The 14,526-nt window shown below is 39.0% G+C and overlaps 1 protein-coding gene across 1 annotated transcript in view; it reads left to right on the forward strand.

Annotated features, from left to right (window-relative positions):
• The window catches only part of cckbra (cholecystokinin B receptor a), a 34,983-nt gene that overhangs the window by 8,175 nt on the left and 12,282 nt on the right, over positions 1–14,526 (forward strand). Inside the window, exon 2 of the mRNA XM_008428869.3 lies at positions 4,706–4,954. Coding sequence (XP_008427091.1) covers positions 4,706–4,954 — 249 coding nt within the window. The remainder of the gene's footprint in view (positions 1–4,705; positions 4,955–14,526) is intronic.

The following is a 14,526-nucleotide window of genomic DNA, read 5'->3' on the forward strand; positions in this document are numbered from 1 at the left end:
ATCCTCTTTAGACTTGCCGCCAGCTAATGAAAATCAATAACACATTTGGGCCGGCGTGTGCTGTGTGTCTTACAAGCTGCACCAATTAGAAGACATTAGTTTTTTTTTTTGCTGGCTAGCAGCGCGACGGCTGCCTGTGCCGTGTAGGTGTTTAATCAGGGGTCAGGTAGCTGGATGCGAAACGTGTAAGTGAGAAGGGATTATAACGCATGTGGCTGTGCATTCTGATGCAAGCCGCGGCTTATTTGGGATTGCATCAGCTAGAATGTAGTGAGGTTTATGATGCAACAAAACTACATTTAAAGAAACTCCCCTTACTAGGGAGGTACGGTTTCATTCCCCTTTAATATCTTGAAAATCACCAGAACCAAAAGGTCAATATTAATGCTGATTCAAGTGATAAAGCTCCTTTAACTTCTCAAAGTATCTTGTTGAGCGATGCCCGGGAGCAGAGAAAGCGATAGATTCCTTCACAGCTTCTTTATGTGCGTCCTTGATGTTCAGCATTGATCCTATAGGTGCACTTCCTGCCGCATTAAATATTTACAAAGGAAAATAGTTATTATGCTGCTGCAGAGGCCTCCCTCTGACTCATGTTCTGCTTATTTTAGAAGCTTTCTAAATTTGTCTTTTCTGACACTTCTTTATTTTTGCTTTTTTTTGTCACAAGCTTTCAGGAAAAAAGCTAGCTGAACGAACCTAGCCCAATGTGACAAAGTAACTCAATCATTTTTTCAATAATGAATTCGTAAAATCACTTAAATACAATGTGTCTGACAACAAGAAGAAGGCTAAAATATCTTAAAGATGAAATTAAAGTTGAAATGAGAAACTAAGTCATTAATATCAAGTTGGGAAATTGTTACAAAGTCATGAGATTCCAGTGAATCATAGTCGGGGTTTTTATTCCAACACAAACAAAAACAACGAAACAGAAGAACGACTAAAGCACTGCAGGCCAAACACGGTGGTGGTAGTGTGATGGTATGGGACTTTTACAATTTGCTATAATTTGCTCCTGAAAGACGATGCTGAAAGCACACCAGAAAGTCTACCTCTGAATTGCTCAAAAACATAAAAGAAAATCAAGGTTTTAGTGTGGCCTAGTCAAATCAGAGCTTAATCTGATTGAGATGCTAACAAAAAGTTGCTTGAAAACCTCGAATTGGAGATCTGAAATGACAACTCTTTTTAAGTGAAGCCTCAGGATTCACAGAAACTAAACTAAATGCACAGTAAAAAATACTCCTAAAAGTAACATTTTCCACAAGTTACTCAAGTAAACGTAACTAGTTACTACCCAACTCTGGATGTTTCTAGTAGAAAAGCCCTTTAAGCTCGTATAAAAATAAGGAAAGCATTAGAATTGGATGCTAGGAAGCATTTTGAACTCATCTATCAGGTATTTTCTCAATGAAATACCACCACAGCAATGTTGTAATTAAAAGGACAGGGCTGCAGCTGTTTCTTTGTAGCTCTTAGATTTTTATTGCTCGTTATTTATGAACCCTGAAGTGATTTAAACGTGAATCACACCAAGATCCAACCCAACTACAGAGGTTGTAAAAGCACTCTCCTTTTTCCACAACCTTACCTTTAACAGATGACAGAGCTCTCTAATAGTGATATGCTTTTGTTGTCTGACTACACTGATAATAATGTAATGCAATGTAATAACACTTTAATCATGCGTGGAAAAGCAAAATTATGGATGAGATTGCAGGAAAATTGGGGAAAGCAGTGGTTTAATAAATGGTAGCAATGGTGTTTCTGTCATTGATCAAACCAAAAATGCTCAATTTTGTAGCAGGTAAGCATTTCAGAGGTGATGCCTCACTTTTATCCGCAGCGAATGTATGATAGTGGATTTAAACACACCTGTCATGCCTGGTTGAGTCAAAGGAACCAGGGAAAATCACCCTGCAGTCTTCAGGCGCAACACTTCCACGATGCTGTACCGCTGGCATTCAGTCGATACATAAATAATTTTTCACATCACACCTAATCATAAAGCAGACTGTCTGGCCAGTGGTAGCTCTCTACACGATATTTGGGCAGGAATTTCTTCAATGGCAGCGCTGAATGTGTGTTTCTGCTCTGTGATGTTAACTTTACTCACTTATGTGTTGGAAATCTGTCTTTCCATGACTGAAACTGAATTAACTCGACCCTGACAGACGTGATTAACGTTTCCAGCAGTGTCATGGGTTTAGGCCTCCTTTCGTTTATCTTTGGTGTACAGCACATATGGGGATTTCCACAGCAATTAGAAACAATTGCTTGGATATTAACTATGGTCTCAAAACATTATAAAAATCTTATTGCAGTTCCTGCTCCATTTCTCATTTTACAAGAACCTGAAAAACACTCACTAGTTTTATTTTCTTTAATTTTACAGCAGCTACAAAATAAACTCAGCTTCTAGTAGAAACTCAATTTATATGTTTGGCATCTTTTTAAACTGTTTCCTTTTAATTTCCAGAAACTGAAAGCATTATTATTATAGCTACATTTTGCAGGAGCTAACAGCTGGCTAATCTTTTAGCTAGGTTTTAGTTGTGAAATTAAAGTATTCACAAAAGACCCAAACTAGGGGTCCATTGATTGCAGTTTTTGGGCTAATAACCAATCTTTCTCTTTGAGTAGTGGAGTTAAATAAGTTTTATATGTTTATAAACTGTATAATTAATAAACTATGACGAACTGCTCGCACTGAAACCATTTTGATTTTGTGGAAGCTAAGTTTGGCTAGCCATTTAGCTAGATTTTAATTGACAAATCAGAAAGACACAAGCAAGCTTCTCTTTGAATTCTTCCTGTTGCTTAGCTTTCATTTCGCCCTTTAGCAAGATGATCTAAATCTAAATGCCAGGTGTTGACTTTTGCCTCTTTGGTTTAGCCGCTTTAAAATCACTGGAATGCCAATAACGGGTCTTGGATGGAGAACAAGAAGAGAGTGAAAATAAAAATGTCTCCTGCTGGGTGATACTGAAGCCATTTATATGTGAGAAATGTTAAATCCCTGTCCTGCTTTGGTTAATCATCCAGGCTGCATGCTGTCTGCAGGCCCAGCTGAAGACCTTTAGACTTGTCTTCAAGTCGTGGACCCGGTCAGCGAAGCACATGGCTGACCTCGACCTTGTCCTGTCAAATGCTCTCATTCTCAAACAGGCTCACTGTCACAGGCTGGTGTCAGTGAAGGGAGCATCCCCAAAACCCTTCCTGGGTCACTCTGATGCTTGGGAGTTAGGAAATAATCTTAACGACACTTATTCCAAAATACTGGACCAGTCTGTTTAGGTCCAGGTATTATTTCAGGAAATTGATTATGAATTTAAAGTCCAAGATTACAACTTCTAGGTATTTATGTCAAGTTAAGCAAATTATTTAAATATAATATCACCATCATGCTAAATATTATCTATGAAATAAGGCAAATTAGATTTTGTTAGTAATGTCAACGGATGTGTGAAGCTATTTAAGCTTAATAAATAACCACCGGGAAATCGGGAGAATGAGTTTATGCTACTCCAGGCCAGTAGGGGGGGCTAGCACTTTAAGTGAGGGTAAGTGTAAACATTGCATAGATAAGAAAAATATAAAAAATTAACACAAAGATATTCTTAAACAAATATTTTTTCTGTGAAATTAGTTTCAAAGGCACTATTTTAAGCTTAAATGTAGCGTGGCTACTCTAGGCTAGCCTAGCCAGTTATTTTTCCAGTTGTCCCTTAAAAATCCAGATAGCATATTTTTATATTCTGAAGGACATTTTTTTTATTTCAAACCCCACAATGAATAAGGAATTAAGAGTTAAGACTTAATTCCTGGATTAAGGAATTTGCTTCTTGAGAATAAGGTTGAACTTTGTGTGTTTGTGTGTTCTTACAGATATTCTAGATTATTTTTGATCTACTTTGGAATATTTACCCAATTTGAGAAAACACATAAAATGATGATACCTTCTTTTCCTAAAATTACTTTTGAAATCCCCCCTAGTTTTCCTCCCCTGAACCCAACATTATCTCATCTCGAAGGTTTTGTGTCTTTGTACCTCTGTTCTGTGATGCTCTGCTGAATACAAATCTTTGCATTAAATTTATTCCTGCTGCTTTTCATCATAACAACATTAAATCAGTCATTCTTCCAGTCTAAAACGCCTTTGGATTCTCCTCTGGCTCTGCTCCAGTGATAAATGTAGACGATCCTTATAATTCACGTCTCGTTTTCCCCCGGTGAACGATGCGACACTCTGCTCTGCCGTGATGATGATATTTATCTTTATTTTTTCTTGGAGATCGTTACAATTATTGCTCAGTTTACAGGGAAAACTGGGAAATATTGGCGCTGGCACAATTTGAAGTGCTGTTTATGTCATATTATTAGGTCCTGTAAAGACTTTAGTGTTGTTTATTCAACAGAGCTGTGTCATTTGCCTAGTTTGTAGTGACTGTGATTCTCATATGGAGATATTATTGGAATCATTACATTTTATTATAGTTCATTTCTCACATAAACCACTACATGAACAGTTTTCTTATCAAACTAATTTTATTAATCTCCCTTTCTCTACTTTATGTGTTCTTCCATTTGTTTTTACTTCCTGTCTTGACTGCAACAACAACCATTGCACGCTGATAATCCTAATTAAACCATGTAGAAAACACTGTTCCTTCATGAAGCTGAATGTTTTTGTCTCCGACAGAGATGGACTCCTTCCGCATCCTGCTCTACTCGCTCATCTTCTTGCTCAGCGTCTTCGGCAACCTGCTGATCATCGTCGTCCTGATGCTGAACAAACGCATGCGGACCGTCACCAACTCCTTCCTGCTGTCGCTGGCGGTCAGCGACCTGATGATGGCCATCTTCTGCATGCCCTTCACGCTCATCCCAAACATCCTGGGGGATTTCATCTTCGGGGCCGCAATGTGCAAGATAGTTGCCTACCTAATGGGTGAGCCTTGGTTCTGCCTTAACCCTTAGGAGTCCATGGACACGTAGTGTAGCAGCAAGACTTTCAACTTATGTTTAAGGTGGAAACATTTGAATTGTGTTAATTGGTAAAGTGAAACCAGAGTTATGCTAAAATACTTAAACCATGCTTTTCTGGATGTCAAAGAAATGCTAAGAACCAGCTATTCTGGGCTTACAAACGAAAAAAATGAAATGCAACATTAGATATCTGTTATTGGAAATCTCACATGTTCAATGAATAATTATGGGCTGTATTTTGTTGCTGAGAAACAAAGGAAAGTTGCGCAAGTAACAATGAAAAGAGTAACGATGAGAAGTGAGAATGGAGCAGCGGTGTGAAAGTGCAAAATTGACCAATGATGTTTTGTCAAAAGTTGTATACAAACAAATTATCATGCTAATAATTTTTTTAAATTGTTTTATTTGAAATATTTTTACATCAGTTTAAGAAATTTACCGTATACATTGTCATTCTAAGTTATAAAAACCATTCATTGTGAATATCTGTGGGTTTCACAGTGAAAAAATTAACAATTTTCAAACTTGAATTTTATGTTTTCATGTGACTCCAGGTTTAATATGCAATCACAGTATATCCAAAAGAAAAATATATGTTTAAAAACAAGGTTTGGGTTGTGCTGAAAAAAATTATACAACATAGGGCAATATTAATGGTTTCCATTAAGAAATATAAAGGTAAAATCAAAATATGTCAAAAATGACCATTAAGGTTAAGTTCAGTCCCCTGAATGAGGAATGTTTGGGAAAATCGGGTCTTGATTTGGATTCTGAAATGGTTTCAGGTCTGGATTTAGATTGGACCATTTTAATGCGTTGATCTAAACATTAAGGTGATTTAGGGAGGTATCTTCACTGCACTGAGTTTTAATGTTGCCCCAAAAATGTGGTTTTGCTCTGATCAAAGCAACTTATTGGACATATTTGCTGTGTCAAAACGATTGGTGCCAAACGCTAAAAAGGCTTTTTTTATTAACTTCTTTAGTGTGCTGCTTCGTTTGGTCAACAGTGGCGTGCACATACATACTGGGGGACTAAAGTATAAAAGAAGGACTACTTGTGTGGCATTTGGAACATCCATCCATCCATTTTCTTTACACCCTAAAATAATTAAACCACCGGGTCGGGAGGGGAACTGGTGCCTATCTCCAGCTAACGTTCCGGGCGAGAGGCGGGGTCACCCTGGACAGGTCGCCAGTCTGTCGCAGGCATTTGTAACAGTAATGTTAGATTTATTATAGGGCATAATGATTTCAGAGGGGATATTTTTTGCTCAGAGGAAAAAGGACGGAGAATAAAATCCATTAATGTTTGCGGTTAGGGTGCGCAAAGCATTAATATATAGTTTTACCAATTGTTTTTACAGTATTGTGCATCAATCCTTAACCAGGAAATCAGCTTGATGTGGATCTAATTCAAAAATTGAATTCAGAAATCTGACCTTTCTTAAGATGGCAGCTCATTTTACCGTCGGCTCCAGCTTAAGAATCCCGTCTGAAAATGGCTCTGCACCCAAAAGGAGCACGTCTGCCATGGAGCCTTTTCTCTGGGTCTCATTTCCCCTCCTTTTCAAAGCCTCACAGTCTCTGTAAAAGTGCTCAAACAGTCACACGTCTTCAGGAGTGTGACTTAGCGATGAGCTGGCTCCCATCAGGCCAGAGTTAAGGTGCCACGTGAGGCCTGACTCAGACTGAGGCACAAGAGGCTGAGATCCGCTGCGAAACTTCGTCTCCTCACTTTGAGCCTTCAATGGTTGAGGGGAGATATTGAATGGCGAGGTTCACAATCCTATTATTGTCTCAGAAATGTGATGCACCATCTGTGAGGACACGCTAGCCGAATCTCCTTTTCAATTACAGGGCTCTCTGAACTGTGATAAGATGGAGGGTGGTAGAAGGCCCCAGCTTTCTCAGGCTCTAAATACAATTTTTGGCTTTTTGTATCATTTTATTCTCTGTCTTTCAGCTAGGACTGCAGGCTATATTAAATATATTAAATAATAAAAGTTACTTAACCACAGCCGTGCTGGACTTACTTCAAGCTGTGAGTTATGACCAGGATTTCCTCTGACGGGTAAAGTTATACACTGGATAGAAATGTCTAAAAAAAACTACTAAAATTAATAAATTTTTACTACAGTTAAATTCACACTTTAGTACATCTATCAATTGTTTGATTCATGTGATTCAACATGCAATTAAAAAGAAAAATGACACAGAAGAATATGTATCTATCATTAAGATCTGCAATGTGAATTGAAAAGTAAATATTGATTTACTTCAATCTTCTGCGATTGAAAAATCTTAAAGTAGCCAGAAAATGCTAGTTGAGGTGATAACAGCAGAAGTTGTTAACACATCTGACCAAATCTTCTCCAATTTAAAATTTCTTTCTTTCTTATAAAAGTAAAAGCTGGAGGGAAAATGTCCAACATTCGCCTTTGAAAAGCTCCATTAGACGACCAGCAAAAGGACATTTTATTCATGAAAACTTGCCAGCACAGCCTCACTACTGGCTCTCTCACTTCCTATTTCAAAATTACTTGAATTTCTGTGAAACTTTCTCAGAGTTTCTCTTATTGTTCTGGGTTTTTCTTCCTGGATCTGTCTGCTGTCTCATTCCGCTGAAGATCAATGGGTTGCTCAGGCGCAGAACCATCAACTAGAATCACTGAGGTGAAATATGACCGTCCCAACGTTAGAATCTGCTTATCCGTCAAACAAGCCATTAAACGTCCTGCGTGGGAAATGCCTTCTTTCAGCCAAAGCTGATCAATACGAAGGATCAATGTGAGGATGGTCTTGGATCGACTTTGCGCCAAAACAGCTCAACAAACTCATCAACTCTTAGAGAAATTATCTGTTAAAACACATATTACACACCAACATCCTTCAACCTTCCCCCTACCATTGGAGCTGGAATCCATTCATTGGCTGCGCCTCGATAATTCACATGAGCGACTGGTTCGTAGCGTTTCGCTGGCAGTAATTAGATTGATGCTCTAATATTGCGCGTCCCTCTAGGTGTATCCTTTTCAATCACGTTTATGTATCCGTGTTTGTGTTTTTGTTGCTGCTCGCATCATGCAGTTACTAATCAACTTACCGGCCCTGTTTTGTAGCTCCCGCCTCCGGGGTGCAGCTCACATAAAGCTGCAGAGTTTGGGTTAAACATGGCTTCTGGCAAAGCCATTTACTGATCCGGCTGCTACCTCCAGGAACCTAAATCCACTTTTTTATGCCTTTAGGCGTATTTTAGAGCAACATTCAGCAGAGCATTACATGACAGATAGCAGGTAATTGAGCTAAAGTAAAGCTTTCCTCCCAGGTGGAGACCTGCTGAGGGAACCAAGACTCAGAAACTTCACGTTCCCTCAAAAGCTTCTTATCAGAAGACTCACAGGAAAGGGATTAAACCGTCCACTTTTTTCAGATAGAAAGAGGAAATCGGGCTGGTTAGTGGACTGGTGATTAACTAAAAGGCAGCGTGGCCAGAATCTCCTCAGAGATGAGTCTCACTGCCGCTCTTTGATCAGCACTCCTGTCAGAAGACTCCACCAGGACGGCTTTAGAGAGCCAATAACAAAGACTCAGGAGACATGTAAGATAGAAGAGTGTCCGCTCTGCTAAATGTTACCGGAGAAAATGTAGCAGCAGCGATACGGAGGAGATGACTGGCTTAGGAAGCAACATTCATGCGTTTCTATTCCCAAGATCCTTTTAAAATTAAAATTCATGTTTAAACTATGTAGACATCGATGCATACAGCTGTTTTAAACTTTTTTCCACATTGTGTTGTTTTTTGTGACATACATTGTGTCAAAATAGATAAAGTCAAAGTAGAGCGAGACGTGAAAATGACACATGATTTTGAAAATAAAACGATAAAATAAGTCAATACACATTCTTCTGGAACATGTTACTATCCATCCATTTTCTTGCACCCTTTTTCCCTCAGTGAGGTCGGGAGGGGTGCTGGTGCCCATCTCCAGCCAACGTTTCGGGCGAGAGGCGGGGTTCACCCTGGACAGGTCGCCAGTCTGTCGCAGGGCAACACAGAGACACACAGGACACACAACCATGCACACACACACTCACACCTAGGGGCAATTTGGAGAGGCCAATTAACCTGACAGTCATGTTTTTGGACTGTGGGAGGAAACCGGAGTACCTGGAGAAAACCCACGCACGCACAGGGAGAACATGCAAACTCCATGCAGAAAGACCCCAGGCTGGGAATCGAACCCAGAACCTTCTTGCTGCAAGGCAGCAGCTCTACCAACTGCGCCACTGTGCAGCCCAACATGTTACTACATATTATTATTTTACACAACAATTAAGTTACATTCAGTTGTTATAGAGATCCTGCATATATATATATCTCAAATATGGCTTAAACGATATTTAACTTTAACATCTTGAAATTGGGCCTCTGTCTCTTTAAGAACTCCATATTCAGGAAGTCATCACTACATCTCACCTCTATTAACCATTTAATGATGTTTTTACCAGCGTTGCACTGAGAAGCAGCTCATATAATGAGATGTGCAGCTCCAGCAAGTGTTTGCTAATTGCTGCTGGCTAGTTTGAAGGAGCAGAGTTGGGGAGAGGATCTCTGTGAGGCAGAAGCTTGGAAACTGCAGCTCTGAGGAGGAGGAGCTACACCTTGAAGGCAGGGCTACGTCCATCAAGGCGTTTTGAACAGCTGAATGGTTGCCATGGAGATTAAAATAATCAAAGCAACATTCCAGGTATTTTCTTTTGACAAGGGAATGACATAGTATGATTTAAAGTTAAAAAATGTCAACTTTACATAATTTTTTTGGTCTCTTCTTTCTATTACAAAGCCTGTCAAAATGTAAAAAAGTTCATGGTGTGAATGCTTTTTTAAGGCAACGTACACCCAAAACTACAAAAATAATTTTCAGCAAATGACTATGCTTAGCTTCAGCTTAATATTTCCTCTCTAGGAGTTGAATAAATCTGATCTGAGATCAGTGCCGTCCCCTGGTGGCTCCTGATGTAACAGGCGTCTGAGCGCTACGGGGCTGAGACGGTGAAAGGGCTGAAAGGGTTGATGAATGTGGGCTCAGGACGGCAACGGCATCATCAATTTAAATCACTGAAGTATCCGGCACCCCACTTGAGTCTGACAATGGAAATGAGCTCACTCCTCACTCTGCGGCTTTTACCTTCATTATGTTTTCTGACTTCTCATGCACTTCATGTGCCTGTGGGTGATGAAGATTAAACTGCCTCATTTCGTCTCCAAGAAAAAAACTTTGACAGATGACGTTTGGATGTGATCTGAGATGCAGGTGAAAGGATACAAGTTTTGAATTTCTTTGTGAAAGCTTTTGCTCATTACTAGCATGAAAACATGTTAAAAATGTCAACAATGTCTTTTATTCTAACTTTTCCTGCTGGAAAAGCTGCTTTGAGATTCTGCCGACATGAGAAACTTAAAAACACAGTTCAGATTTTTAGAGTGTTGTATTTGTAGATAACTCTTAATATATTTTAGCAATTAGATATAACCCCCCCGCCAAAAATTTACTTTCTTAGAAAATTTTAATAAATTTTCACTACAGAAAAGTCTATGTTTACTTTTATAGTACATGTTTTCATAGATCTGGGCTCCTTTTGCTTCAATTCCCATTGTTTATGTCTACCTTACCTTTTCCTTAAACTAAACTTTCCATCAGTAAGTCCACTCTGCTTTGTTAGCAAATGAGCTCAATAATTTCCATTTGCATTATTTATCATTTTTCTCTTTCCTTTCTCTCTTTCTACCAAAAACTGGATCATAAAAGTCTTTTGATTTCAACTAGCCCTTTTTAAAGGACAATTTTCTTTACAAAGACTTTATAATCAATTTTATTTGTTGTTTTGGTTATTTAAAATGTAAAATGTTCATTATAATCTCAAAATGACAAAATAATCGTTTATCGCAATAACTTCTGGAAGAATTTATTGTCCAAAATTGTGGATTTTTGCAGTTCCTCCTCGTTATGATTACGTAGCTCTTAACTTGTCCATAAAAATAGAATTTCAGACTTTAAATCATCTTCTATTGGTCATGTTTACATTTTCTGATTAACTGTTGTAACTGATTTCTGTTGTGCTTTTTAGAGAAATGAACATTTCAATTATATTCTAATTACTGAGGCTCACCTGTGGACCAGTTCTTCATTATTTCCTCAAGAAATGAACCAAATTTCTGCAGCTTCTCCCTTGTATTTGACCCAGAGACGCAGCTGAGCGTATTCGCCCTCCAGCATCAACAAAGGAGCCCGCTCTGTACCTCCTGTGTGTGTGGGCTTCAGTGACTTATTGTGTCAGACTGTCTCAGCGCCTGTTCAGATCTGTGTGTGCGGATTGTGCCACCCACCCACCTCCTTCTGCTGAGCCGGACCTGGATGCTGGATGTGGAAGTCCCAGTTGACCAGCTGTGTGCAGCGGCCGCTCGCTGGTCCTTGCTCGGGTTTGGCGTTGGAGGTTCATGCTGAGCCCTGCAGACCGTGAAGAAAAAAAGTAGATAAAAGCTCTTTCTGATGAACACGCTTTACGTCCGGAGCGCTCTTCAGTTTAATCCTTTAAGACTCAAGTTTCAAATCTCTGCCTGGACTTTTTTACTTGCTTTAATTGCACGCAGTTCTTTAAATGTCCTGTGAAATTACCGTAATACCCCAATACTGGCTGGAAAGTGCAACATCTCCCCTTTCAGAAACCGTTGGAATTTTTCAGATAGCGCTAAGTGCCATGGAGTTACGGTACTGCAAATTTGGCTTGATTAGTGCGGACACGTTTAGTCTGGAAAGGTTAAATCACAAGGTTTCGTGTCTATATGCAAGATTTAAACATCTTTTTGGTAAAACAAAGCACTGTATATTTGGGATTAAAACACAGATTAGCCAGCTAGTTAGCTTTAGAGCAACTAAATCTCCTGAAGGTCTGCTGTGTGTGGAACCGAGCTTTCTGCAGCAGATCCTTTAAGTCCTGGAAGTTGTCTGGTTCCCTAAGGATCAGATGTGTTTGTCCAGCACATCCTGCTGATGTTCGACTGGATTAAGATTTGATGAATAAGTAAGTCAAGCCTACACCTCTTCAAACTATGCTAATGCAATTTGAGATTTCTGCCTCAGTCAAATTTATTTTGGTCTGCTCAAATCTACAGGGATAATTTGATGATGATGATTGTTGTGTTTTACTGTGTATGAAATCTGTAAAGAAAGCACAGCAGCTGGATCACTTCCAAAACTTCTGTTTTCTAAAAATTAAACTTCATTTCCCGTTTATGATGTGAGCTTCGCCTGGTGCGTCTCTCCCGGCTCAATTATCACCAAACTTTAATGGGTTTTCTTATCGCAGCAGTTTGAAAATCCCAGTGCAAAGTTAATGAAGGTGCAACAGTACGCTGCAGCGTCTACGTCTTCTTCTTCATCTCAGTGCGACAGTGGGTGGTGGTTTCAGTTTGATCCATTGTAGTAGCCTGTCAGGTTTCTAAAACGCCTCTCCGAGAGCTGAACGGTTTTAATAATGTACCGCGGAGAATGTTCCGACTTCTCCGGGAACAGAACTGCTGTTCAGACGTCTTTCTGAGGCGCTGATGTTCTCTTTGTTCTTGAGTAGTGCTGCTTTTGTTCAGCTGCATGAATAAGATATAAAAGCTGATCTTTGCTTCTGTCAGACTTCGCATTGCATGTCATTAAGCGTGTTCCAGTTCTTTTGCGCCTATGGATATTGCTGCTGCGATATTGCAGTTGACACTCTTTGGGTGAACGGTGTAGCTTTTGATAGCAATATTTATTGCAAGGTAGTTGAATTTAAGCTACATTTAAGATTGTTTTTAGGAAAATATTCATCAGTTATACCTTTTAAAGGTTCAGTATTATGTAAAATTAACTTTTTGGAGCTTTAGATCATCAAAAATATCTGGAATTTTGTCTTGATTCTTTCATACATGTTTGAGAAATCCTTTAATTTCCATGGCAACCATTCAGCTTCAAGAGGCAGCTCCTCCTCTACTCAGCTCCTTCAGACCAGCCAGCAACAATTAGCAAACATTTGTTGGAACTGCTGAGCTCATTATAAAAGCTACTTTTCAGGGCAACGCTGGTAAAAACGTTGTTAAAGTGTTAATAGAGGAGCCATGTTGTGTGTGATGACTTCCTGAAGGCAGCGTTTCAGAAAGAGCCGACGTTTTTAAAGACAGAGACCCAATTTCAAGGCACTAAATTAGAAAGTCAAATTTATTTTAAGTCATATTTGATATATGTGGCATTTTTATAACAACTTAAGATGGTTACTTGGTTGTGCTATAAAATGGCGCTATGTGCCTGGAAACTCATCAAAGCAGCCTCTTTGATAGTACATAATTAAAAATGCATTTATTTGTGCTTTATCGCGTTGCTTTTGCACCTTTTGTTGAACCCATATTTTTTTCTTCCATTAAACTTTCCATTAACAGCATTCTGTAAAGATCAAGACAAATCCACATTATTTCCCAGGCTACAACATAATAAATTTTTTTTTCATTTGTCTTTTGTAATATTCAAACTTTCAAAAACAATATTTGAGGTTTTCATTAAGCTGTGGGCCATAATCATCAAAATTTATTTTCATTAATGGTTGAAATAGGCCACTCGGTGTGCATTAAATCTAAATGAGTTTCACTTTTTTAACCGATTTACCGTAACAAATTAACATTTCAATAATAATCTGGCTTATTAAGATGCATCTGGGATTTTCCTCGTTGACTGCTGCATTCTGCAACTTCTCGTATCAATAGCAGATCAATGTTGTGAATTTATTTTTTGGCAGATCCAGGATTAGGTGCTTGCTCCTAGTTGCTGTTTTTGTCACACAGGTATGGGCATGCTAATGCTATTTGTCTCGTCTTGACTCACTCAGAGCACAGGCTGGGTTTACTCCCCCACTCCACTGCACTTCATCCATATTCATACATGCAAATCCAGCTTGGCCTTGGATTGTCTCTGAACATGTCAAATCTTTATTGAGAGGACAAAAAGTGATGTACGTTTAATTAAAATATATATTGTGGTGGTGATGGAGCATATAATTGAACAAATGTGCTTAGTTAACATCACAGGGGTTTATATAACATTCATTACATCTGTTAAGATTTTTTTAAAAGCCTTATTTTGGTTTGAAGGGCTCAGTAATTGATTGGTTTGGTTTCTTGTAACCTTTATGGGCTAATTTAGTTCACTGTCAGCGCCTCACAGAAAAGCCTCAGCTGGCTGCTTGTTTTGGTGCAAAGAGAACGACTCTAATGACCAGACTATGCTTCTTAGGAAACACTGCAACTCTCCGGAAAAGAGCAAGTTATTATCCTGAGGGGTTAGAAGAGCCAAACGTAACAATAAAGTAAAACACAGACGGTAGTTAGGGGAAATCCCAAACCTGCGAGGAGATATTTACACAGAATGATCACTGTCTCTTTAAACAATGAGAGAAAGCCCAGAGTATGATGACTTTGGAAATATCTGATTGGTTAAGTGAGACATTTGAG

Source organism: Poecilia reticulata, chromosome 2, assembly GCF_904066995.2.
Source record: "Poecilia reticulata chromosome 2, P_reticulata-male-v2, whole genome shotgun sequence".
NCBI classification, from domain to species: domain Eukaryota; kingdom Metazoa; phylum Chordata; class Actinopteri; order Cyprinodontiformes; family Poeciliidae; genus Poecilia; species Poecilia reticulata.